The 26,756-nt window shown below is 42.2% G+C and overlaps 1 protein-coding gene across 1 annotated transcript; it reads right to left on the bottom strand.

The window, feature by feature from the left end:
* Positions 1-10,688: 10,688 nt before the first annotated feature.
* ANP32E (acidic nuclear phosphoprotein 32 family member E) lies at positions 10,689-26,412 on the bottom strand. The gene is made up of 7 exons (XM_063440450.1): positions 26,148-26,412; positions 18,909-19,052; positions 18,250-18,372; positions 17,780-17,948; positions 17,184-17,338; positions 13,616-13,682; positions 10,689-12,423 (listed from the first exon to the last, which is right to left on the bottom strand). Exons 1-7 carry the CDS (start codon positions 26,199-26,201, stop codon positions 12,344-12,346), a joined length of 792 nt encoding a protein of 263 aa, XP_063296520.1. The 5' UTR covers positions 26,202-26,412; the 3' UTR covers positions 10,689-12,343.
* Between the last annotated feature and the right edge of the window lie 344 nt (positions 26,413-26,756).

The following is a 26,756-nucleotide window of genomic DNA, read 5'->3' as shown; positions in this document are numbered from 1 at the left end:
ATAAACAAAATGAAGTGATTAGGCAAAGAGGTCCCAGACGCTGGCTTACCTTCTGCAGTTAAAGCAAGGCTTTCATCTGGTGCCTTCACTTCCATTCCAGTCCGAGACTTCAACTTTTTACTCCACTGAGTGGTGAGCTACTATTTAACAGAGAACTTCCAACGCTCACATTAATGGTGACCAGCAGACATCAGGTAAGTTGCGAAGCTGTTTGACGATGTGCATTGGGGACAACAGGGTACGCTTGGAACCATAACAGCTATAGCGCACTGGAGTGATTTTGGTGCTTAGAGTGTGTTCCTTGGAATGTTCATAACACTCTGCATTTATACCGATTTGTCTAGTTTTATATACAAATCATTATCACTATAAATGCTATATTTTGTAACGTGCACTGGATAATGGTTTCATAGAAACAGGTAAATGGAAGTTGTGTGTGCAGGCCAGTGACTAAAAGACAGAACTCAGTTTTTGCAGATAGTTATAGGTGAGGCAACTTACAACATATTCAAGCTACACTTTGTAAACCTGCTCGCTTTAAAGGAACACTATTATATAGGATTCATGACTCTAGTGTTAAAAACTGCACACTGAAACAATACTGCAAACAGGAAGTTTCTGCTTGGGTTTTTAACTCCATTGTCCTAGTATGTTTGAAAACTAACATTTTTACATCTGAAATCAGAGATGGCTTTGTGCATAATGTTTTGTGATCTCGCAGTTAACCCCTTCAGGACCGGACTGTTTTTGCGATGTTTGTACGTTAAGGACCAGAGCTATTTTAACACTTTTGTGGTGTTTGTGTTTAGCTGTAATTTTCCGCTCTCTCATTTACTGTTCCCATACAAGTTATATATTGTTTTTTTCAGGACAAGAAGGGCTTTCTTTACATACCATTATTTGTATCATTTCATATCATTTACTTTAAAAAAAATAGTAAAATATGGTGAAAAAAACCCAAAAAAACGTGTTTTTTGACTTCTACTTAAAAAATATTTTACTGATCTACAAAATCGAATGAAACAAACTGCTAAATAGATTAAACATTTTGTCCTTAGTTTAAAAACACCCAATGTTTACGTGTTTTTTTGCTTTTATTTGCAAGTTATAGGGCTATAAGTACAAGTAGGAAATTGCGGTTTCAAAATTTACATTTTTCAAATGTATCAATAGTGACATTGTACCACTGTTATGTCATAAATCTCCAAAAAACACCCCACATGTATATATTTTTCTTAAACTAGATAACCCAGGGTATTCATCTAAGAATATTTTGATACTTTCTATGCAGCCATTTTACCATAAACCTTTGTCAAACTTTGCATAGGTAGTTTATTTTTTTTATTTTTTTCACATAAATTGCAATTCAGGTATAAATTCACAGATTTTGTTATGTGTCACTACCAAACAACACCCCAATATGTGTTCAGTAACATCTCCCGAGTACAGGGATACCCCCCATGTATAGGTGTTTTGGGTTGTTTGGGGGCTAAAAGGCCACATTTTGCAGGTGCGCATATCAGTTTCCCAGCTCGGAATTTTGACATGTAGTCAACCTGCATGCATGTCCTATTTGGGACATTTTTGAAGCCGGCCAATGTATTTTACCCCCATCAAACCATATATTTTTGAAAAGTAGACACCCTAGGGTATTTCACATGGTGGAATTTTTACACTTTCCATGCACTAATTCTACCACCAGGCTTTGTCAAACATTGAGTTAGTAATTTTTTTTCTGTTTTTTTCACACACATTGTACTTTAGGCATGAATTAACAGATCCTGTTATGTGTCACTGCCAAACAACACCCCAACATGTGTTCAGTAACATCTCCCGAGTACAGGGATACCCCCCATGTATAGGTGTTTTGGGTTGTTTGGGGGCTAAAAGGCCACATTTTGCAGGTGCGCATATCAGTTTCCCAGCTCGGAATTTTGACATGTAGTCAACCTGCATGCATGTCCTATTTGGGACATTTTTGAAGCCGGCCAATGTATTTTACCCCCATCAAACCATATATTTTTGAAAAGTAGACACCCTAGGGTATTTCACATGGTGGAATTTTTACACTTTCCATGCACTAATTCTACCACCAGGCTTTGTCAAACATTGAGTTAGTAATTTTTTTTCTGTTTTTTTCACACACATTGTACTTTAGGCATGAATTAACAGATCCTGTTATGTGTCACTGCCAAACAACACCCCAACATGTGTTCAGTAACATCTCCCGAGTACAGGGATACCCCCCATGTATAGGTGTTTTGGGTTGTTTGGGGGCTAAAAGGCCACATTTTGCAGGTGCGCATATCAGTTTCCCAGCTCGGAATTTTGACATGTAGTCAACCTGCATGCATGTCCTATTTGGGACATTTTTGAAGCCGGCCAATGTATTTTACCCCCATCAAACCATATATTTTTGAAAAGTAGACACCCTAGGGTATTTCACATGGTGGAATTTTTACACTTTCCATGCACTAATTCTACCACCAGGCTTTGTCAAACATTGAGTTAGTAATTTTTTTTCTGTTTTTTTCACACACATTGTACTTTAGGCATGAATTAACAGATCCTGTTATGTGTCACTGCCAAACAACACCCCAACATGTGTTCAGTAACATCTCCCGAGTACAGGGATACCCCCCATGTATAGGTGTTTTGGGTTGTTTGGGGGCTAAAAGGCCACATTTTGCAGGTGCGCATATCAGTTTCCCAGCTCGGAATTTTGACATGTAGTCAACCTGCATGCATGTCCTATTTGGGACATTTTTGAAGCCGGCCAATGTATTTTACCCCCATCAAACCATATATTTTTGAAAAGTAGACACCCTAGGGTATTTCACATGGTGGAATTTTTACACTTTCCATGCACTAATTCTACCACCAGGCTTTGTCAAACATTGAGTTAGTACATTTTTTTCAGTTTTTTTCACACACCTTGTACTTTAGTCCTGAATTATCAGATCCTGTTATGTGTCACTGCCAAACAACACCCCAATATGTGTTCAGCAAGATCTCCTGAATACAGTGATACCACCCATGCATAGGCTTGTCGGGTTCTTTGGGGGCTAAAAGGCCACGTTTGGCAGGTGCGCTTATCAGTTTCCCAACTTGGAATTTTGACATGTAATCAACCTGCGCCCATGTCCCATTTGAGCCAATGTATTTTACCCCCATCAAACCATATATTTTTGAAAAGTAGACAACCCAGGGCATTTTAAATTGTGGTATTTTAACACTTTTCATGCACTGAATTCTACCACCAGCCTTTGTCAAACTTTTGGATAGTAATCTTTTTTTGTTTCTTTGTCACACACATTGTACTTTAGGCATGAATTAACAGATCCTGTTATGTGTCACTGCCAAACACTGCCCAATATGTTCAGCAACATCTCTTGAGTACAGTGATACCCCCCATGTATATGGTTGCTGGGTTGTTTGGGGGCCAAAAGGCAACAATCAGAACTTGTACATGTCAGTTTTTCAACTTGATATATAGGTATGCTTGGTCTATCTTCAGTTTGACATATTTTTGTACCCCCCAGTTAATGTTACCATCATGCCAATATGTATAGTATATATTTTTATAAAGTAGACATCAAATGTTATAGAGGATGGGGTGTTTTGACTTCTTTCCCCCAACCATTTTGCCCCCCAAAGAAAGTGTAGTGGTATTTTCTTTATTCTGGTTTTTATGCACACGTCATCTGGTTTTGGACAGCTGGTTATGTGTTACTGCCAGAAAACTTGTTAGGCCAAATGTGCAGGTAGCAAATGTACATTTAGCAGCAATCTTTAAACTGACTCCTGCAAATAGAATCTAAATGGAGATTTGGGGGAAGGAAACTGACTAACAAAAAAATGGCTGCTTTCCAAAGAAACAGAAAATAAAAATTCAGGAACACTTCTTACAACTGTTCTGTGTGGTACTGCTTGAAACATGTTCCTACACAGAGTCCTGGTTTCGAAGGACAATCAGGACAGGGAAAAGGGGTGTCTGTCCTTTTCCCGTTTTTAAAACAGACCCGGCAACGTTTCTGGGGGTTTTTTTTTCTAGCAGTTGGCGGTAACTTAAAAATAAAATGTCTGGACTCAGCTTGCACCGTTGTTGGAACTTGTCCATCTCCATAAATTGTTAAAGAAATTATTTTCAATTGAAATTGGAGAAAGGTGATTTTCCCTGGATTATTTTTTTTAAAAAGTAAAAATGAGTTGTGGGTTGCTATTTGCATCAGATATATAGCCACCTTTTTATACCATGCTTTGGTTTTTCGTAAAATAAGATACGGCTGCATAAGCTGATCAGCCAAATCAACACCACCCATGTACTTATTATACGCCCTGATGCAAACCGGTTTGGACTCTACTTTGCCCCGGACAGAGACGTCGGACATGCGTTCATCATGGATGGTGGTGAGCATTTGGACATCCTTCCTGTCCCTAAATTTTAGTGCAAGCACCTCAGCTTTCCGAAGTGCTTTACATTCGCCTTTTTTAATTTTGCATCTATGAGAGATCGTGGAAAATCTTTGGAATTTTTTCTGGCAGTGCCGCAGGCCAGTGTCTGTAAAGCATAAAGGGTTTTAAATAGACGGACACTACTATAAAAATTATCCACATAAAGGTGGTAACCTTTATTAAACAAGGGGTTTAGTAGGTCCCATACAAGTTTCCCACTTGTCCCCAGGGAGTCAGGACAGTCAGGAGGGTCCAGTTGACCATCTTTCCCCTCATATACACGAAAGGCAAATGTGTATCCGCTTTCGCTCTCACACAGTTTGTACAGTTTAATGCCATACCTAGAGCGCTTTGAGGGGATGTATTGTCTGAACCCTAATCTCCCTTTGTATTTCATTAGAGATTCATCTATGGATAAATTTTGTTGGGGGGTATAAACATCCGAAAATTTGTCCTGAAAATGGTCTAGCAGTGGGCGTATTTTATAAAGCCTATCGTATTGGGGGTGATCTCTAGGGTGACAGAGGGTATTGTCACTGAAATGTAAAAATCTCAGCAGTAACTCGTATCTGGCTCTAGGCATGGTTTGGGAGAATACTGGACTCGACATTATTGGGTTGGTGCTCCAGTATGAGCGAATCGATGGCTTTTTTATAATCCCCATGAGCGATGTGAGAGCCCAGAATTTTTTAAGCTCTGGGACATCTGTGGGATGCCAGTCATGCTCCCTGGCTGTATAGCTACCTGGATTGTTGTCAATAAATTGGGTAGCATACAAGTTAGTCTGGGAAGCAATCTCCTCCCAGATGGTATCCCCTAAAAATAGTTCTACATACTGCATTGGGGAGAAGCCATCCACATTAACATTAATGCCTGCGTTGGCACTAAAAGGGGGGACGTTGGGCTCGGCTAACTGTGGAGGTACCCAGTCCTCCTCCACATTTGGCATAGCAGAGGAAGCACAGCTTCTTTCTTCAGCCGGCTCACACACAGATGACATGTCGTCTTGACTAGACATGTCAGAAAACTGACCTGGGTCAAAATCTGACGCAGTGTCAGTGGCGTCAGAGTCTGACGCCAAGAAGGCATATGCCTCCTGCAAGTTATACATACGCTGCATGTTTTACACACGACTAAAACAAATTACAAACACACAAATTTTTTTTAGACTTTTTTTTACTAAAACAGACTAAACAGCAATCCCTAAACTAACTCCTGTCACAAAAATCTAATGGAGATTTGGGGGAAGGAAACCGACAGACTACGACAGACTACGACAGACTACGACAGACTACGACAGACTACGACAGACTACGACAGACTACGACAGACTACGACAGACTACGACAGACTACGACAGACTACGACAGACTACGACAGACTACGACAGACTACGACAGACTACGACAGACTACGACAGACTACGACAGACTACGACAGACTACGACAGACTACGACAGACTACGACAGACTACGACAGACTACGACAGACTACGACAGACTACGACAGACTACGACAGACTACGACAGACTACGACAGACTACGACAGACTACGACAGACTACGACAGACTACGACAGACTACGACAGACTACGACAGACTACGACAGACTACGACAGACTACGACAGACTACGACAGACTACGACAGACTACGACAGACTACGACAGACTACGACAGACTACGACAGACTACGACAGACTACGACAGACTACGACAGACTACGACAGACTACGACAGACTACGACAGACTACGACAGACTACGACAGACTACGACAGACTACGACAGACTACGACAGACTACGACAGACTACGACAGACTACGACAGACTACGACAGACTACGACAGACTACGACAGACTACGACAGACTACGACAGACTACGACAGACTACGACAGACTACGACAGACTACGACAGACTACGACAGACTACGACAGACTACGACAGACTACGACAGACTACGACAGACTACGACAGACTACGACAGACTACGACAGACTACGACAGACTACGACAGACTACGACAGACTACGACAGACTACGACAGACTACGACAGACTACGACAGACTACGACAGACTACGACAGACTACGACAGACTACGACAGACTACGACAGACTACGACAGACTACGACAGACTACGACAGACTACGACAGACTACGACAGACTACGACAGACTACGACAGACTACGACAGACTACGACAGACTACGACAGACTACGACAGACTACGACAGACTACGACAGACTACGACAGACTACGACAGACTACGACAGACTACGACAGACTACGACAGACTACGACAGACTACGACAGACTACGACAGACTACGACAGACTACGACAGACTACGACAGACTACGACAGACTACGACAGACTACGACAGACTACGACAGACTACGACAGACTACGACAGACTACGACAGACTACGACAGACTACGACAGACTACGACAGACTACGACAGACTACGACAGACTACGACAGACTACGACAGACTACGACAGACTACGACAGACTACGACAGACTACGACAGACTACGACAGACTACGACAGACTACGACAGACTACGACAGACTACGACAGACTACGACAGACTACGACAGACTACGACAGACTACGACAGACTACGACAGACTACGACAGACTACGACAGACTACGACAGACTACGACAGACTACGACAGACTACGACAGACTACGACAGACTACGACAGACTACGACAGACTACGACAGACTACGACAGACTACGACAGACTACGACAGACTACGACAGACTACGACAGACTACGACAGACTACGACAGACTACGACAGACTACGACAGACTACGACAGACTACGACAGACTACGACAGACTACGACAGACTACGACAGACTACGACAGACTACGACAGACTACGACAGACTACGACAGACTACGACAGACTACGACAGACTACGACAGACTACGACAGACTACGACAGACTACGACAGACTACGACAGACTACGACAGACTACGACAGACTACGACAGACTACGACAGACTACGACAGACTACGACAGACTACGACAGACTACGACAGACTACGACAGACTACGACAGACTACGACAGACTACGACAGACTACGACAGACTACAAATATTTTTAAAACAAATTTAACCCTTTAAGGGCAAAAAAAAAAAAAGACAGACAGTACAAATGCACTGCTGAAACAGATCTGGCAGGGAAGGGGTTAAAATGGATTTTGAATTCACTGCTGATACTTTTTACAACTCTCTGGAACACTCTGCTGCAACAAACTATCACGATCTCTGTCTCTCTCGCCTCACAAAACTCTACAGAGGAGAGAGGGGCAGAGATCACTGTCAAAGTGAGTGTTTGTAACACCCACTTTGACAGCAGCCAATTGTGAGCGATCGCGGATCGCTCACACACCGTAATTGGCTGTTACTATCTGCCTGGGATGTCTGGCAGATAGTTACATCATAGTACGGGCAAGAGCGATCTTTGATCGCTTCCTGCAGCCCGTTTTCCGCTATGACGGTTCAGGACCGTCAGCGGTCCAAACGCACGTTTTACCGCTGACGGTCCTGAACCGTCCGCGGTCGTGAAAGGGTTAAACGCAGCCCATGTGTTCCATCACACCCGGCATGATTAAGAAGATGGAACGCAGGTGCTTTGAGTGAGCTCCACTAAGAAGAAGAAAAAATAAGTGAGAGCTGGAACCGCTGTGACTTGTTAACCTCCTCGGCCGCAGACAGCACACTATGTTCCAATCCACCCGTGAGTGCCTGCTTACTTACCTGCCAAAGGCAGGCAGAGAAATGGGGGTTTGCTTTCCCTGCTGTCTAGATATACCTACAAGAGGAGGAGTTTGGGAGGGGGAAGGTCCTATTTATTAATTGAAGGGGTCTTTCCTATGGGAAAGCATCAAATTGGTCATCAATTCTGAACATCAACTTCCAGCACTGATCTTCATATGTTGCATGTTTAAATAGAATTACATGAACGGCAAAATTAATGGAAAATGTAAAGAACAGCAGAGTACAAGAGAACATGGAAATTAGTCATGTTTCATTAAAATGTTCAAATCACATTGTCAACTGAGTTAGTAATTGTGACATCTAGCCGGCCCTGAATACACTATTCAGTGAATGAAATATGCAGACAAACTGTTGGGCTAATTTGTGATGTGGGAATCAAAGCATTGAAATATCAAGTTTCCCCCCCCCCCCCCCCCCCCCTTCAATAGTGACATTTCAAGGTGTAGGCCCCCCAGATGTTGCCGAACTACAACTCCATTGAAAGAATCATGGGAGTTGTAGTTCAGCAACATCTGGGGGACCGCAGGTTGGACAGCCCTGGCTGTAGGCCAAACTGGAAACACTACTTCAAGCATTCTTCCACTTTGACTATTTTGGCCTTAGTTTACTTTGAATTCTTACTTTAGTGCAGGGGTGGGGAAACCTTTGGCCCTCCAGATGTTGTGGACTACATCTCCTTTGATGCTCTGCCAGCATTCTGGCTGTAAGAGCATAATGGGAGATGTAGTCCAAAACATCTGGAGGGCCAAAGTTTCCCCATCCCAGCTTTGGTGGATAACCCTGATTGTGTTCAAACGAACATGTCAAAGAACATTGTAGAGACACAGATTCATCCAATATATCTTCGTAAACGCATATTGACAGGGTTGAAGACGTCCACCAGTTGAGTGGGACAAGAATTTGGACAGGAGAAAAACAAACAAAGAAAGTCGCTAAAAAGACTACTTAACACTGTTATGGCTTTATTCAAAAACAAAGTTGCACATTTAGAGAATCAAAAAGTAACTGATCACACTATATACATACTGCCATAAAAGAGTATTTAAAATAGGACAAATCCCCTCTGCAAATATAAAAACCCACCCTTATAGATTTCCAAACAGAAAAAATAAAATAAAAAAGTTAGGTTATCTAAGAGGCCAATGCGCTTGTTCTATAGAAATTTTTGCCTCTAGGATGCATTAAATGGCTAACATGATACAACATAAGTAACAGTTTTTGGTATGTCACACTTGGCCTAAAAATTAAAGTGTGGTTTAACAAATTTGAAGAAAAAGCTTCCATAGCCATGCATCTGTGTACTAAACGCTTTAAGAACTATGTGCCGTCTGGTTCTTAGACGTGCAGCGGAGTAAAGGTTCTAAGTAGAGGTTGCCCACACGAGTTTTAAACGAGGATCGCCAATCAGGAGTGCATATAAAAAGACTTGCACCTGCCAACTTACGGCAATGGGCATTGCCATTTACAATTACCAAGGCTCAAATGACCCTGCAATAGGAAAGGCTTTTTTTTTTAATGGTTTCTCGTTTCAGAACATGTAAAGGCGCAGATCTTAGCATTTTTCCTAAGATATGATGGAAATCATGTCAAACATGTCAGTGGGTGAATTGATATCTGGACGTTTTCTGAAGGCAGTTGTGTTTGAATGAAGTTATACTAATGGACATACAGATACATATTATATGACTGAAGTATGCATTTCTGGTGTTCATGAGAACGTTCTCAAATCTGTATTTGGCAGATTGCAGACAGGACAAATCATATTACCCCACACAGGCCGAAGCACAAATTTTAATCTCTAGTAACACAGCAAACGGAAGCTGATTAACATACTGTGAGGTCGACCACTATCAATGGCTCTGACAGCCACAGTTGGCAATACAATAATTCATGTATTTATTATGTGGATTAATTATATATACTAATAGGGCTGAAGAATTTACCAGCATTGTACAGAGCAGACAGTCAACTGTTCAGATCCCAAGTCATGAATCCATGTCCTTTATAGCTTTTGGGAAGAGTTATAGAGCTGTTAAATTTGCTGATCCTGCTGAAGTCAAACAAGTTTTGAAAAGATTATTTTGTGCAATAGACAGTCTAAGAATAAAGCAGCTGCAAAGTTTTCTAAAAAGGAAAGCTCCATTAAGCCCTTCACCAGGCAATTCTTGTATACACTATTCCTAATGTTCCCATACCCCAGAATCATGTATACACATTTAAACTGGGAGCAGCCCATTGCCGACGTTTCAGATATATATATATATATATATATATATAAATAAAAAAAGTCTTCATTGCAAACCTCAAGCTGTACCTACATAACACGACAGTCACAGTCAAACACAGGCATGCACAGTTACCGATATGTGTGTCAATGTGCGATGAAATGTGTATAACAAAGGAGCAACATAGGTGCAAGCTGAGTGTGATGGTATATTATATATTTGTAGCTTCATTATTAGGTAAAATGTAGTTTGTGTCCAAGCAGAATTTTAATTTCCATTAAATAATGGGCCATCTACATGTACTGAAACAAAAATACAAGCTTTACTTTCCAGGACACCCTAAGATTCAGGTGGTGTCCTACCGTCCCCCAACTTCATAATAGAAAGGGTTAAACAATAGCTGCTGATATAATGCCAGATGATAGGACAACATTTGTAGATAATCACTGGGTGCAAACAAAAATAATCATCCATTCTCAATGCACCGTTCATATTATGATCCCACAGTTACACCATCATGATTAGCTTTCCTAGAGACAGAATAAAAAAAATATTGCCTTAATACACTGAATGTTTTATATAAAAAGGGTAAGCATCTGCGCAATGAGGAAAATACCAAAAATAAGATAATGAAAGAAGCTGGCAGAGTAAACTCATGTTGGCAGCTAAATAAGCAAGAGCCGAGCTCCATCAGATCAACTGCATTTTACCGACACATCTGCGAGCTGATAAATCGTTTAGAAAGCGTTGGCTCTAAATGTAATCAATGCAGTTTGTGATCCTTTCTGAATGAACTGCGCTCATACCGGCAGCACATGAATTGTAAGGCAGCCGTTTTCGTTTGCTGCCCGCCAGCATGTAGAGATCTATTCCAGGGAGTAATGGTGTGTTTGCCAACACAAGGGAGTGAGGATAATTCAGATTCAAATGAGTCAGCAAGATGAATACATGGTTTGGGCATGGCAAGAGTCTTCTGTTTATTTAGGCTTTCATAATAAAATGAGTGATTGCCAAAGCATGTATTTTAAATAGCTCACATCTCGAGTTTGAAGGGTTAAAATAAAAAGTACATTTTAGTACACAGAGCATTTCATAGATATTTTACCTATGTGGATCTCATTCTAATCATTTTTAGACTGATTGCCAGCAGTGATTAATAGTCTAAACAGGGCCAGCATTCGATGGAGTTGGGAGAGCAATGCATTGGTTAATGCATTGGTTAGTGAGTAACTCCAAAATATCAAACCTTTTTATCGCAAAGATAAGAAATTTACCTATTAAAATCAACGGCAATGACAGCCAAAAAAGTTTAAGAGCTGAAGCATACCCTGCCTAAACAAATAAAATAAAGGGTGCTAGAACCACACATTTTGTGTCAAATGCATTAAACTACAATGGGGCAGCCCCATAAGTATAAAGCATCATTGTGGTGTCCAGAAGTCATTCAGCATAGTCTTTATGTTGTTTTTTTTTTTGTTGTTTTTTTAAACCTTTAAGTTATAAGGGGAAAAAAACACTTCACATCTGAACACCAATGACAAATGCTGTAATTCCCAAACAAGCCTGCAATGCATGATGGGGAAGCCCTCCAGAACAGGGATTGCATTACATGTGGGCAAGAAGGACATTTCTATAGATTACTAAGAGGATCTTACATCTTATTTGGAATGATAAAAAGGGCACAAAAATTGTAAAACCACAGCTTTCCTATAAAAAGTTACATGTTAAATTCTGTAGGGACATCTATTTTACATGTAAAGACATACAGATCTGTATTCTAGCATCAACCCCAGGGCTCAGAAAAGGGACTGGTCCTAGTCTTTCACACTTCACACACACACAAAATTGCTTTAATCTTCATCTTCATCCCCTTCATCTTCGGGGTCCCGTTTCCTCTTTTCTCCCTGGTCAGCAGCAGCTTCCTCTTCATCTATGGAAAAAAAAAAGTTACAGATTGAGGAGCTTCTAAAAGAAATTATGTGCACGCGGTGCTCAAAAGGCAAATGGAACATTTGGAACATGGAACATTTGTTTACTGCACCTTCCTTATTAATAATTTAATTCTCCATGAATCCTTCAATGCCTTGATGATACTCTGTATAGTTTGAAAACCGCTTATTGTAAACATGGTTGCACAGCTGACACCATTAGTGGCATTAAACATAAGTTGGGGACCAGAAGTTTAAAACCTGGTTGAGAGGATAGAAATCTGTCAGACATCCCTCCCAAAACTAAACCAGCAGGGAATATTAGAACTGGCATATCTCCAAGACAGGCTGACAGAATCATAGTTGAGAGATCATTAAGTTGCCCTCTCCTCCCCTAGTGCAGGGAAGCTTAAAACAAGTGTTCCTGACAGCAAACTTAAAGGGACACTCCAGGCACCCAGACCACTTCTGCCCATTGGAGTGGTCTGGGTGCCAACTCCCACTACCCTTAACCCTGCAACTGTAAATATTGCAGTTTTCATAAACTGTTATAATTACATTGCAGGGTTAATGAGGTCTCCCCGGTCGCGCATGCGCAATAGGCCTCCCCACCGGGGGAGCAGTGTGGGCGGGCCCTGAACCAGCACTGAGGGACATCAGCGCTGGATACAGGTAAGTCACTGAAGGGGTTTTAACCCCTGCAGCAACCTGGGATGGGGGTGGGAGGGAAAGGGAACCTGCTGTGCCAGGAAAACTGTTTGTTTTCCTGGCACTGGTGAGTCCCTTTAATTTAATGATTTAACTTCACAGATTTAAATACAAGACTACAGGATTACAATGCATCTTAACTGTGTACTAGCCAAACATCTTGCAAATGTTTAACTACAGTTATTCCCCCCCCCCCCCCCTTTTTTAATTCCTTAACATTTGCTGTGGTCATTTTTAGTGATAAAGACGAGCAACAATGAGTCCACAGGAAGCTGCTAATATTCTGCAATTTATAGCACCAACACGTTCAGGATCGTTAAATGCTGCAAAGCACATGGTGAGCTGGTGCCCATTGCCAGACGTCCTGTAGTACGAGGAGATCTGTTACAAGATGCGCTTTCCTGACTACAGGAGGCTGAGGCTTGCATCTCATACAAAATATGAATATCAGACTCAAAGTTTCCCTCAATCTTTAATTTCATGTACCTTCTTCCTCCTCGTCTTCCTCTCCTTCGCCACCATCTTCAACATAATCATCGTCGTCTTCCTCATCCTGATGTGATAAAAGAAATCCTGTTAATTCGGTAAACTGACGTGTGTGATTGTAAATAGGGAAGATATTATAAAGTCTTCAGTATTCCCCATGTAAGAAACCTTCCCGTCTGCCGTACAAAGTGGATGTTATCAGAAGTACATCCTCTGGCACTGCATCTATAGTGTGTAATACTAGTAATTAAGGCAAATTTACTTGAAAGTGATTGCTCACAGACAATGAGGGTTACCTATAAGGATTGTTGCTCTAGGATTGTGCACGTGATAATTTCTTATAAATCTGCATAAATAGAGTGTTATACATTGGAGACTTTCTAATGTGCACCAAAATATTCAGTGGTCTTTTTTCCCCCCCAAATTGTAATTTTATTGAATTTTTCATAACAATTGGGGTACAGAATCGAAGAGGGGTGGGGGGATAAAAGGTAAAAGTCAAGTACACACCAAAAAAACACATACTCCAATACATTTCAATTCACAATGTCAGCATATTTCAGAACTACAAGACCTGACTTTGTATTTAGTGGCATTCTAGTTATATACCATTCCTAACAGTATAGTGTTACAGGTGAAATGTGTTATTGAGGAACGACTCCTGTCTAAAGAGCACAGCTGCATGATTGCCCGCAGGTTGTTCCTCCGTCGAAGGTTGGACAATTCAACCCTACAACTGAGGGTGGTCGCCCTTTGGTCATTGTTGCTGCTGAGTTTATATATGTTTACTTGTGCTGCTCCCCATTATCGTGTCTGCTATACTGTTCTTCCCTTCTATCTGGTTGACCAGCACCTATGTGGGAAGTAAGTTCTAAGCTATGGTACTGACAGTGTGTCAAAAGTTATCCATTTGTGCCAATTATTGTGTGTGGCATTTCTATGTTTAGGCTTATCTGTAGATAATTGCTCATACCCAAGGTATTGTCGTATTTTACTATACAATAGCTGTGACGGTGGGCATTCTTTCTGCTTCCAGTGATATGCTAGGAGATTACGTGCTGCCAAGATTACAATGATCATTAGCTGTCTATCTTGGTAAGGGGTGGTCATAGGCATTAGAAGAAATAGACCTCTCAGGTGTGATCTTACCCTGTAGGACCCCTAAGGAGTTACAGATCGTCTGGACCTCCGTCCACAACGGTTGTATATTCGAGCAGTGCCACCATATGTGACTCATTGTACTTCTGTTCTGTTCGCACCTCCAGCATTGTGCTGAGGACAGTGGATATATTTTGTTAAGTTTATCAGGTGTGAGATACCTTCTATAAATCAATTTTTTGTGTGCTTCTACATGTGAGTAGTAGGATGTGATACCTTTTAGCGCTAAGATTGATCGCAACCACTGATCTTTAGTCAAGCGAATAGCTTGTTCCTTATTCCACTGCCATAAAGGAGAAGTCTGGCATCGTGTCATTATGTCTTAGGGCTGCATAACTGAGGGATAACATAGAATGTGACGGCAGATAAGAACCATTCGGCCCATCTAGTCTGCCCAGTTTTCTAAATACTTTCATTAGTCCCTGGCCTTATCTTATAGTTAGGATAGCCTTATGCCTATCCCACGCATGCTTAAACTCCTTTACTGTGTTAACCTCTACCACTTCAGCTGGAAGGCTATTCCATGCATCCACTACCCTCTCAGTAAAGTAATACTTCCTGATATTATTTGTAAACCTTTGTCCCTCTAATTTAAGACTATGTCCTCTTGTTGTGGTAGTTTTTCTTCTTTTAAATATAGTCTCCTCCTTTACTGTGTTGATTCCCTTTATGTATTTAAATGTTTAGGGAACGGGCCTTGACTGGGGCCTTACGGCATCTGTCATACAGCGCCAACCTCTTTGCTGGAGTTATCTGCAAGTTGTGGTGTAAGTATTACTGGCTCTTTGATTATGCTCTTTAGTTGAACATATGGGAAGATGAAGGATGGTGGGAGACTATATGCGGCTTGTAAATCTGGGAAGGGTATGTTGTCCCTTTGTGAACATAGGTCATTAATATGGGTAATTCCCAGTTCCGACCATTTTACTAACGATAACCATGGAGATATAGATTGTAGTGCCCCTATGGGTGCCCATTTTAGGAATTTGTTATTAGTCGCTTGCAAGCGGTGTAACTGATCCCAAACTTGTATGGTGGCCTTGGTAAGGGGTAATAGTGCTTGGGATTTGTCTCGTAGGCTGTTAAGGGTGTCCACATATAGTGTATAGCTGAGCTTCCTGTACCGTATTCATTCTCCGTGTCAACCCACGGTAGTGTATTTTTCGGAGCATGTAATTTAATAGCTGCTTCTAATACTGCAGCCTTATGTTACTGTAGAACATTAGGGAAGCCCAATCCTCCTAAGCTAACCAGGGTTTGCAGCAGGGATAGGGGAATACAAGGTTTTTTATTTTCCCACACAAAAACCGATAATTTCTGAATTTGAGTGCTCAGCGACGGTGAGAGGCAGTGGCAACATTCTGAAAACTTATAGTAATTTCGGTAGTATAATTTTGACAGTATTTATCCTGCCTAGCCATGTGATCTGCACATCTTTCCATTTATGTAAAAGTTGCTTACACATTTGAGGGAGTGTGGATATGTTATGCATGGCTGTTCTAGGAGTAGTAGCAATTTTGACCCCTAGATATGTGATGTGAGAGTGTCTCCAGTCGAAGGAGAAGTGGGTTTTCAATGTAGCCGCAGTTGTGGTCGGCAGTCGGATTGGGAGTGCTTGGGTCTTAGCTTGATTCAGTTTGTAATACGAGATTTGTCCAAAGTTATGTAAAGTGTGCATGAGATGTGGTAGGAATTGCGTAGGCCGAGTCATGGATATTAGGACATCATCCGCAAACATGGCCAATTTGTATTCCTCGTGCTTTATCTGTATTCCCCTGATTTTTGTGTTCTTGCGGATTGTGTATGCTAGCGGTTCAAGGGATAACACAAACAGGAGGGACAGCGTAAAATATTCAGTCTTTTTATTACTTTATTCCTCAGATTATTTTGCTCTTTTATCTGGACGATTTTACCATTGTTTACAATCACAAAATAGTCACATGAGCAATATGACCAGGAAAAGGACTCCTCTAGAATGTGTAGTATGTGACTAGCTTGACTTCACTAGCTCCAACAATATTCCACCCTAATCTTGCTGCAGACTCACATTTTGTTTACACACACACACACTCTATATATATGTGAGAGTAGGACCTGCCAAAGATGGGGTACATTGACGTTGTGGCAGGCTTATGCAATGTATGATCATATAATGTAACTAAATCCCCATTTTTTTGCCTAGATTAGGTGTTTTTAAAAAAAACTTTTACAAACTAATAAAATCTGTCAACATTGAAGTTGCTGTTTAGTAGATAGGAGAGTGCGCTGGATCTTGTGTATTGTTTATTGTATAATATGGCCCCCAGCAGCACCCCATTTAAGCATGTTTAGGTGAGTGCAACCATCCCCCCATGTTTCATATATATATATACACATACACACACACATTAAAAAAAAAAAAACAACTTACATGAATTTCATCTTTCATTAAATAGGACAGCCCAACTTCTTCCTCCTCCTCCTCCTCCTCTTCTCCTAAATCTGATTCAGCCTCGTCATCATCTTCCTCTTCATATTCACCTGGAGGCCCAGCTTCATCCTCTTCATCCTCATAGCCTTCCACTTCTACAAAATAATGACATGTTCAACAGAGAGCCAGACAAAAAAAAAATATTTCATAAAACCGGTCTGATAAGGCATCAGTTTCTAGTGGCAGCAAAACCAGTCCGAAAGGAAAAGGGTCTTTCACTAAAATAACAAAAACAAAAAAAACAAACAAAAAAAACCCCAAGTCTCCATCCCCCCCCCCCCAACTGATTTAGTACTTCTGAAATTACGGGTTCGCCAACGTTGCGTCAATAGAAAGTTGGACTTTATTTCAAAGAAGAGCGTTTGGTATGCTGACTTTGTGAACGGCATACAGTAAATATGTATTAATACTTTTCAGAAGGCCAACACAGAATGTAAGACTATAATTAAATATTTCATATATACATATATACACACACACACACACACACACACATATATATATATATTTTTTTTTTTTTTTTTTTTAAACTCCACCTTCATCATCCTCATCCTCTTCAGAGTCGGGAGCCTCATTATCGTCCTGATCAAACCCATCCAGGTACGTGATCTGTGGAAGCCGCTGGAAGATATTTTCTCTGTAATCGTCAAGGTTTGTGACCTCACAGTTGAAAAGGTCCAAGCTCTTTAAATTTTTTAAATTTGTCTAAATAGGAGGGGAAAATAAAGCGTCCTATAAAAATGACAAGCAAGTAACACCACTGCAGATGAGATCCTTCTACTCTATTGACAAACTAAGTAGCCACGGTCTAGCAGGAGACTGCTGTGCTATGTGAGCAATAAAGCGTAATGTTCATAGTGAGAGTGTTGTAGATAAAATAAAAGCATGATGTTTAGGACCACTAAGCCCACCAAGTTATACAAAATTAGTGTGCACTGATGCAGAGGCCATGGTGTAAAAGAATATATAAACACGTGATCCATGGAAGAGAATGAGAAACACTTACAAGGGCTTCCACTGTGCTCAGATCCTTAATCTTGTTTCCACTCAAGTTGAGGTAAGTAAGGTTAGGACACCTTTCTGCCAGTACATCCAGGCCACCAGAAATGCTGTTATCACTGAGCTCTAACTAGGAGGTAAGAAAAAACAAATTAGGAGAGCACCATTATTGTATTCAGAAACACAGGGATAGGGAGAAATCTTGGCCACAGGAATCTGCTCATAGTGTCTCCCAAACCATAACCCAAGGAGGTAAATTACAACAAGTGGAATCTAAGCCCTGCGAGGCCAAGTGGATGAGCTCTGAAGGTCTGGCCAGTTACGGCAAATAGTATCTGGATAATGTTGGCTTTTTGAGTAAACTACGTGGTTTTGGACAAAACCAAAAGATCACAAAATTATGCCACAGATTTTTTTTAAATTTGAAAATCAGTACCAGAGTTACTTTTGACTAAACAGAGTCCCACAATTGATCCGAATGCCTTAAATTCAAAATAACGTATGCTCCAAATTGGGTTACTGTCCAGATTTCCATTTTATCCTTGCTACGAGTTAGTTGCTCCATAATTTGTTTAAAAAATTTGGACCTTCAGAAACTGCACTTTCAATCTTTTTGCAGAAAAGCTCTAATAGCCATCAGGATAAATAGTTAAGGTGGATACTTACTTTACGGAGTTTAGGCAGTTTGGGGAGTTTTGCAAGAGAGGTCAGCTCTACGTTGGCCATGCTAAGAAACTCAAGCTCTTTGTAGCCATCGCTCAACCCTTCAATCTCGCTGGACCGACAATTGTCCAATACCAACTCTGTCACCTAAAGAGAGAAAGCCAATTAACACATGCATCGGCCTCACTGAGACTACTGTGAGATATTAAGTCTCAGTGCATATAGGTGTATACATCAATAAATTGGTGAAAGTGGAGAATACAAAAAAAAATAAAAATTCACAAATATTTGCCTTTAAAAAAAATTTGGGGAAAAAATAAGCACTCCATTTATGCAGGAAGAAGGCAAGACACTATGCCCCATCACATTGTCTTTTGAGTAGTAAAAATGTTGTTGCTGCAAATTTGTCCTATTATGTCTGAGAAATGAGAGAGTGCCTCTTATTCCCTTAGGGATCACTATAGGGTCAGGAACACAAACATGTATTCCTGACCCTATAGCGTTAAAGCCACCATCTAGCCCCCCTGAATCCCTCGTGCCTCCATAAATATAGTAAAATCTTACTGTATTCAATCCTGAAGCTGAAGATCTGCTGACATAATCAGAAGTGGTAGCCTGATCCAATCAATGCATTCCCATAGGATTGGCTGAGACTGACAAAGAGGCAGATCAGGGACAGAGCCAGCATGATTCAAACACAGCCCTGGCCAATCAGCATCTCATAGAGATGAATTGAATCAGTGAATCTATGAGGAAAGTTCAGTGTCTGCATGTAGAGGGAGGAGATACTGAATGTTTGGATGCATTTTAGGCAGCCATGACCCAGGAAGGATCTCTAACAGCCATCTGAGGAGTGGCCAGTGAAGTTATCACTAGGCTGTAATGTATCCCTGCATTTTCTCTGAAAAGACCATGTTTACAGCAAAAAGCCTGAAGGGAATGATTATACTCACCAGAACAAATTCAATAAGCTGTAGTTCTGGTGACTATAGTGTCCCTTTAAGGATTTATTGAACACCGTCTATTTTCCTCACAGGAATGGGAAAAAGTATGTCTGGAGGGTTACCGGATCTGAACATAGAGTATTTTATTTAATGCACATATACATTTTCAACAGTACTAGAATTCATAAAAAGTGCTCCTTTACAAAAATATACCACAAAACAAAAACCGTAAAATATGGCTAGTTCAGGCTGGAAGTGACCCCTATTAAATGCAAAATTCCCCATTTTAGTTCCTGTAGTGAGTTATATTTACATTAACAAATGGCTAATCCAACCAGAAGTCTCAATCTAGCCAATGGAGCCTGAAATTATTAGCACTGCTCACCCCCATTTACTGCTAAAAATGTAAGTTTAATAAAGATAGCCTACAGACTCCTTTAAAGACGCACCACCTTTAAAGACGACAGCAATTTCCTCCAATTAAATGCTTCTTCTAGAGACACACCAAACTGAAGAAACTTGTGCCCAGGTAAAAGGAGTGTTCCGCCATTTAAAAGCTACCAGGAGATTTAAAGGATCAAATCTGACTTGTAAAAGAAACCTGTGTGAGGAGGTGATAAAATAGGAGTAAACGTGTTTTCATTTGACATACAATATAGTGCAAAGGCCAGTCAACGTGAGTTATTAGCTTTCTAGTATGAGGTTGTAAATTCATGCAATATTTAAAGTTTTGTTAATGAAGTCCCTTAAAGGAACACTAGTCTCAAGAATACAAATCAATGCATCTCTAGTGGCAGTCTGAGTGACAATGTAAACCAAGTTAATGGAACCTGTTTAACCCCTTAAGGACAAATGACGTGTGTGACATGTCATGATTCCCTTTTATTCCAGAAGTTTGGTCCTTAAGGGGTTAAGCAGAGATAACATGCACTTTTTCAGAGAAAAAAAAAATACTAAAATATACAACACTCCTAAAAAGACCTTAATCCCATTGTTAAACTGCAAATCTACACACAATGAACACATTGCAGTAATCACATAATTATCTATGTATTCTTAAAGTTATTCTAACTAGTTTTGTTGCATACCATTATCAGTGAGTATGACATTTTCTCCTAGCTGCAAATATTAAAGATAAAAAAACAGCAAGAACGAATCTCACCGTTTAAAAATGTTTAGAGTTTTGCCGACTAGTGACCCAATTAAATTCACTATGCGGGGTGTCGAGTGTTACTACATAGTATGTGTATGTTCACTAGTGCCCCATAAGGATCTCCGGAGTTCCACCAATGACACGGTCAGCAATGATATAGATAAAAATTTGCTCACACAAGTGAAATAATCAGCTTGTAAGTACAGCTCACTTGCATGAGCAGATACAATTGTTTTCCCCGTGAAAGCTCTGTGTGTAGGGCACAGGGTGAAACAAGGATGCTTTATAAAAACTAAATATCTTCAAGCAGGCATATCAACCTATGTAAATAAGCTATGAGCTTTCATCTAATCAGGGAAGATGTCAGACAAATCACATGACATAACAGTCGTGCCTTATTTGCCACGAGAACGCTAATATACATCAATGTAGATTATGTGCCTGAAGCTCTACTGCAATACAACCTATATGGATACAATCATTTTAATACAGTATTGGGATCTTGGTACAGATGCCATACTAAGCAGGAGTCTGTATAAAATCGCTATTTCCTTTGCTGGTGGCTGCCTGTTTGTTACTGTAAAGACACAGGTCTGCTTAACATTCAGTTCCCAATTGGAGGAGTGGGACGACTGCAGAGGACAGCTACTACAACACTTTTGACAGATCAACCTTGGGTAGATTTGCCCTCTGCGGAAATGTATTTGTGTCAGCTCTGCCATCAGCTAGCAGAATTACTGGCGTCAAACACCTTTTCTCTAATCAGGAAATGCACTCACAAAACCTACTACAACATCTAATCATTGTGCACATTGATGCTGTTATTACATGTCAGAATATAAACAAACTGTAAACACTACTGTAATAGATTGCAATGTAAGGCTCTGCAAAGGGTTGGTGGGATTGAGTTAACACAGGCCTGCAGTAATCGGAACAAAGCCCCCCTACTGTAAACTGTGGGGCCATTGCATAGGAAGGAGATTTCTGTATGAGATGACCTACATCCTGAAACATCTGCTGAGAGCAACAAGTCACTGTCGGCGGGTGCTTGCCGATAGCAGGAGAGTGGGGGCTGCAGGACGATCACTCCAGCAGCAGCAGCCCAGGCAAAGCAGGGTCACTATTACAAGACCAGACCACCACACAAAAACACATGTGAAGACAGACACTGAACTACTAAAAGACAGCTGCACAAAACTCCCTTACTGACCAACGATCTGCAGGAAATGCACAAACGGAGGGCCAGCTGGCTTGTGCAAGCTCAGAGGATATGTACTGATAAGTGTGCATTTGTGAGCCTTTATAAGATGCTAAAAAATAGGCTTGGAAATAAATTGGAGACCAGCCTTCAAACAGAAGGGTTGTCGACCCTATAGATTTATTAAATGTGCATTATGGGACTATGTTGAGAATACTGAAAAATATATTTATCTGTCAAAGTAATAAAAATACATAAAACAATGGTTGTCAGAAAGAGGCAGGAAAAAGATGGCACAGGACCAATCTCATTAAATCTGTCTAAAGTTACATCTTAAAGGGAAGGCGTCTTAAATTCACATCTCAGAGTGTGTGTATATCTATCTCATTTGCCATCCATGTATTATTACTGGTATTTATATAGTGCCAACATATTCCGTGGCGCTTTACATTATCAGAGGGGAGATTTAACAATAAATGAGACGATTACAAAAACTTACATGAACAATAGGTTGAAGGCCCTGCTCAAATGAGCTTACAGTCTATATGTGCAATATCCCAAAGGCTGCAACACATGGTATCTATGAGCCACTGGTACCAACCAACAGTAGCAGGAAATGTGTGTGGGGATGTGTTAGGATGTGTGTAGCCAGACAAAAAGAACACATGAAAAGTTGGCAGAAGACCAGAAAAGGAGTAGGGAAAGGGTGCGACCTTACACACAACCCCACCTTTAGGGCGTAAGGAGTGGAGCCAATGATCTCAAACCATCTCCCCTGTTGGTGACTGAAGGCAATCTCCTTATCGGTCTGTGGCCATTAGATAGGCTGAACGCAAGAGCAGCCATGATTGCTTTCCATGTGCTCCTCTCACTACAGTATGCATGATACAGCAACTTCACAGCTATTTGCAGGTCAAAAACCAGAGCAAAACTCTTCATTCGGCACAGTGTTGAAGGATTAAACAAAAAAACTATTTACAAACTGTATAAAGCCACTTGCGATTCACACTCTTGTGACAGCATGATCTACAATTTGTCCCTGGGGGAAGGGGAACTACAAAGTAACTTTCCTGAAGGCACAACCGATTTATATCTCTGGAGACCCCCAAAAACCAACAGTTTAATATGAATATAAAAAATGAAATAGTCCAATTAGGGTGTGTATTAGGAATAAATCCCATATCAGTAATAGATGGCTACCAGAATACCCTACATATGGTAATAAGCTCTTTAAGCGGGGTTTAATCACAAACAGTAAGGTCCTTTAATATGTTTAAGCAGTGTTTGCGCTTGTCCCCTGCTGTAGAAGAGAAAGACACCAACTGCTCAGTTTCGAGCTGCTGCGTGCACCCATAGAGCCAACAGGTGCATAGTGATACAATGGCTCCTAGACATGACAAGGGTGCACCAACAAAAGGACACAATACAAGGACTTCAGGCAGCCACTAGAACAATGTATCAATGACTGCACTGAACACAGACACAGTGTATATATTATATTTACATTGTATGTACTGACAGGCAGCAATGCCTCCAACACTGCTTGGACTGAAAGGCATAGCTCAAACACAAGCTGCTGCCTCTACAAGGAAAAAATCATTAAAACCCCATTCCAACACTGTATCCAGGAGAGTTTCATGGTGGACAGCTTTAGCATTGTGCCAGGATAACATCTTAGGATGTCCCTTTAAAGCACCATAATATGGTCATTCCGACAGCATGTTAAGGCCCAGGGGTTCTTTTTGAACCCCTCCATATATCTAATCTATGCCACATTCAGCATTAGCCAGTAGGTCAGCTCACAACACATGCTGTCATTTTAGAAGTTAACACAGTCCTGTTTTAAAACAGAGGGTAAAATAATTACCCCTCTTTAGAGCAGGGGGCTGCTGCAAGACTCAAAATAAATATTTCCATTGCAAGTGGGGGAAGCCAAACCACATGGATAAAAAGGAATATGGAGCAGAATGCTGAACTGCCCCAATTTTAGGGTTAGTTTTGCTCTTAATAAAGATTAGCAATACGTTCATTCTCATGCATTTGAGGGCCAGATAACTTACATGTTTAATACACTTTATAAATTAACAACACACTAAGTCTTTCATCAACAAAAAGCTGCATGTAATAACAGAAGCACTAAAAAATTTTTTTAGGTAGCATTGATTACACAAGCTAATCTACATATTACCCAAAATGCCAGGATATAGATAAAAATGAAAAATTAAAAAAAAAAAAATTCTATATATATATTCAACTAATTGATATTGTGTCTTCCACGGTAATCCCCACAAAAACACTACCCAACAGTTATAATCATAAGAGAAATCATAGTAAATATACATACAATAAAAAATAAAATAGAAAAATAAATCGCACATTACAGCTAAAAGATCAGACAGGAAGTGCAAGAGAGGCCAAGTTCAATGTCCCCCTCAGCAATGGATGTACAGTCTATACAGATAGAGACATTTAATATAACAGGACACTCAGACTTCCCCAGTATGGCAGACAGCAGAGGTGGGAGAGAACAAGTTCAATGTCCCCCCTCAGCAATACATATACAATGTATACACAGCTGTATTACCCATGATAAAGACAATACATTTAGTGGAACACTTTATCCACCGTCCCATATCATTAGTCCATACCGCCCCCCCCATATCATCAGTCCATGCCGCCGCCCCCCCCATATCAGTCCATGCCGCCGCCCCCCCATATCATCAGTCCATACCGCCCCCCCCATATCATCAGTCCATGCCGCCCCCCCCATATCATCAGTCCATGCCGCCCCCCCCCATATCATCAGTCCATGCCGCCCCCCCCATATCATCAGTCCATGCCGCCCCCCCCATATCATCAGTCCATACCGCCCCCCCCCCATATCATCAGTCCATACCGCCCCCCCCCATATCAGTAGTCCATACCGCCCCCCCCCATATCAGTCCATACCGCCCCCCCCATATCAGTCCATACCGCCCCCCCCCCATATCAGTCCATACCGCCCCCCCCCATATCAGTCCATGCCGCCCCCCCCATATCATCAGTCCATGCCGCCCCCCCCATATCATCAGTCCATGCCGCCCCCCCCATATCATCAGTCCATGCCGCCCCCCCCATATCATCAGTCCATGCCGCCGCCCCCATATCATCAGTCCATGCCGCCCCCCCCATATCATCAGTCCATGCCGCCGCCCCCATATCATCAGTCCATGCCGCCGCCCCCATATCATCAGTCCATGCCGCCCCCCCCCATATCATCAGTCCATGCCGCCCCCCCCATATCAGTCCATGCCGCCCCCCCCATATCATCAGTCCATACCGCCCCCCCCATATCAGTCCATGCCGCCCCCCCCCATATCAGTCCATGCCGCCCCCCCCATATCATCAGTCCATACCGCCCCCCCCCATATCATCAGTCCATACCGCCCCCCCCCATATCAGTCCATGCCGCCCCCCCCCCATATCATCAGTCCATGCCGCCCCCCCCATATCATCAGTCCATGCCGCCCCCCCCCATATCATCAGTCCATGCCGCCCCCCCCCATATCATCAGTCCATGCCGCCCCCCCCATATCATCAGTCCATGCCGCCCCCCCCATATCATCAGTCCATGCCGCCCCCCCCCATATCATCAGTCCATGCCGCCCCCCCCATATCATCAGTCCATGCCGCCCCCCCCATATCATCAGTCCATGCCGCCCCCCCCATATCATCAGTCCATGCCGCCCCCCCCATATCAGTCCATACCGCCCCCCCATATCATCAGTCCATACAGTCCCCCCCCCCCCCCCATATCATCAGTCCATACAGTCCCCCTGAGTGGGGGGCCCCCCGGCCGGCTGCCCTGAGTGGGGGGCCGGTTTCAGACAAACTTTGTGAGGGTGGTGATGGTAAGTGAGGGGTGCTGATCCCACACCGAGTTCTCCTGCTCAGAGAAGCCGACTTACCTCAGCCGGGGAGCGGTTTCTTAGCTCCAGGGTGATCCGCTTCTTCATCTCCATGTTCGGGGCTCCTGGGGGCCACACACAGCGGGGAGCTGGGGCCACACCGGGGGGAATGGACTCACGGGGAGAAAACACGCGTCACACGCCGAATGGAAGCCGGTATGGGGCCGCCCGGTCCGCTCTCCGCAGGTCTCCCTGCTCCCTCAATGGCCGAACACCAACTGAGACTCCATTACACTGCACGGGCATCCCCTCACAGGGAAACGCCCCTCCTGGGACGCCATTGGCTGCGCGCTCTGCAAAGCCCGCACTGATTGGATGGCTGGCGTGCCAATCCAGGGCTGTGCCATAGTTTCCATAAAAGGCGCCCGCGGATTGGAGGGAAGTATGAGCGCAGTTAATTGGGATTGGTCGGCAGAACTGTCCGTCGAAGAGATCGCCCGCTGTGTTTTTTTAATCGGTTGACCCAGGCGTCATGTCTTTGTGTGGCTGACGCTTTCCCGCCCAATTCTAGGTCAGGAGCCATAGTGAGACAGTGGGCGTGTCTAGTGTACTGAGTAACTCCTCACAGACTGTATAATAAACTATAAACATAATATAACCCCTCACACA

Source organism: Pelobates fuscus, chromosome 13, assembly GCF_036172605.1.
Source record: "Pelobates fuscus isolate aPelFus1 chromosome 13, aPelFus1.pri, whole genome shotgun sequence".
Lineage (NCBI taxonomy): Eukaryota > Metazoa > Chordata > Amphibia > Anura > Pelobatidae > Pelobates > Pelobates fuscus.
The sequence above is the reverse complement of the archived record's forward strand: the minus strand, read 5'-3'. Positions and strand labels throughout refer to the sequence as shown.

What these genes read in the sequence shown, in the direction of transcription:
- ANP32E (XM_063440450.1), bottom strand. Translation starts at nt 26,201, where the DNA reads ATGGAGATGAAGAAGCGGATCACCCTGGAGCTAAGAAACCGCTCCCCG. An exon ending in GAAACCGCTCCCCGGCTGAG is followed by an intron (nt 19,053 to 26,147) that starts GTAAGTCGGCTT and finishes TTCTCTCTTTAG; the next exon opens with GTGACAGAGTTGGTATTGGA. An exon ending in GGAAGACGAGGAGGAAGAAG is followed by an intron (nt 12,424 to 13,615) that starts GTACATGAAATT and finishes TTTTTTCCATAG; the next exon opens with ATGAAGAGGAAGCTGCTGCT.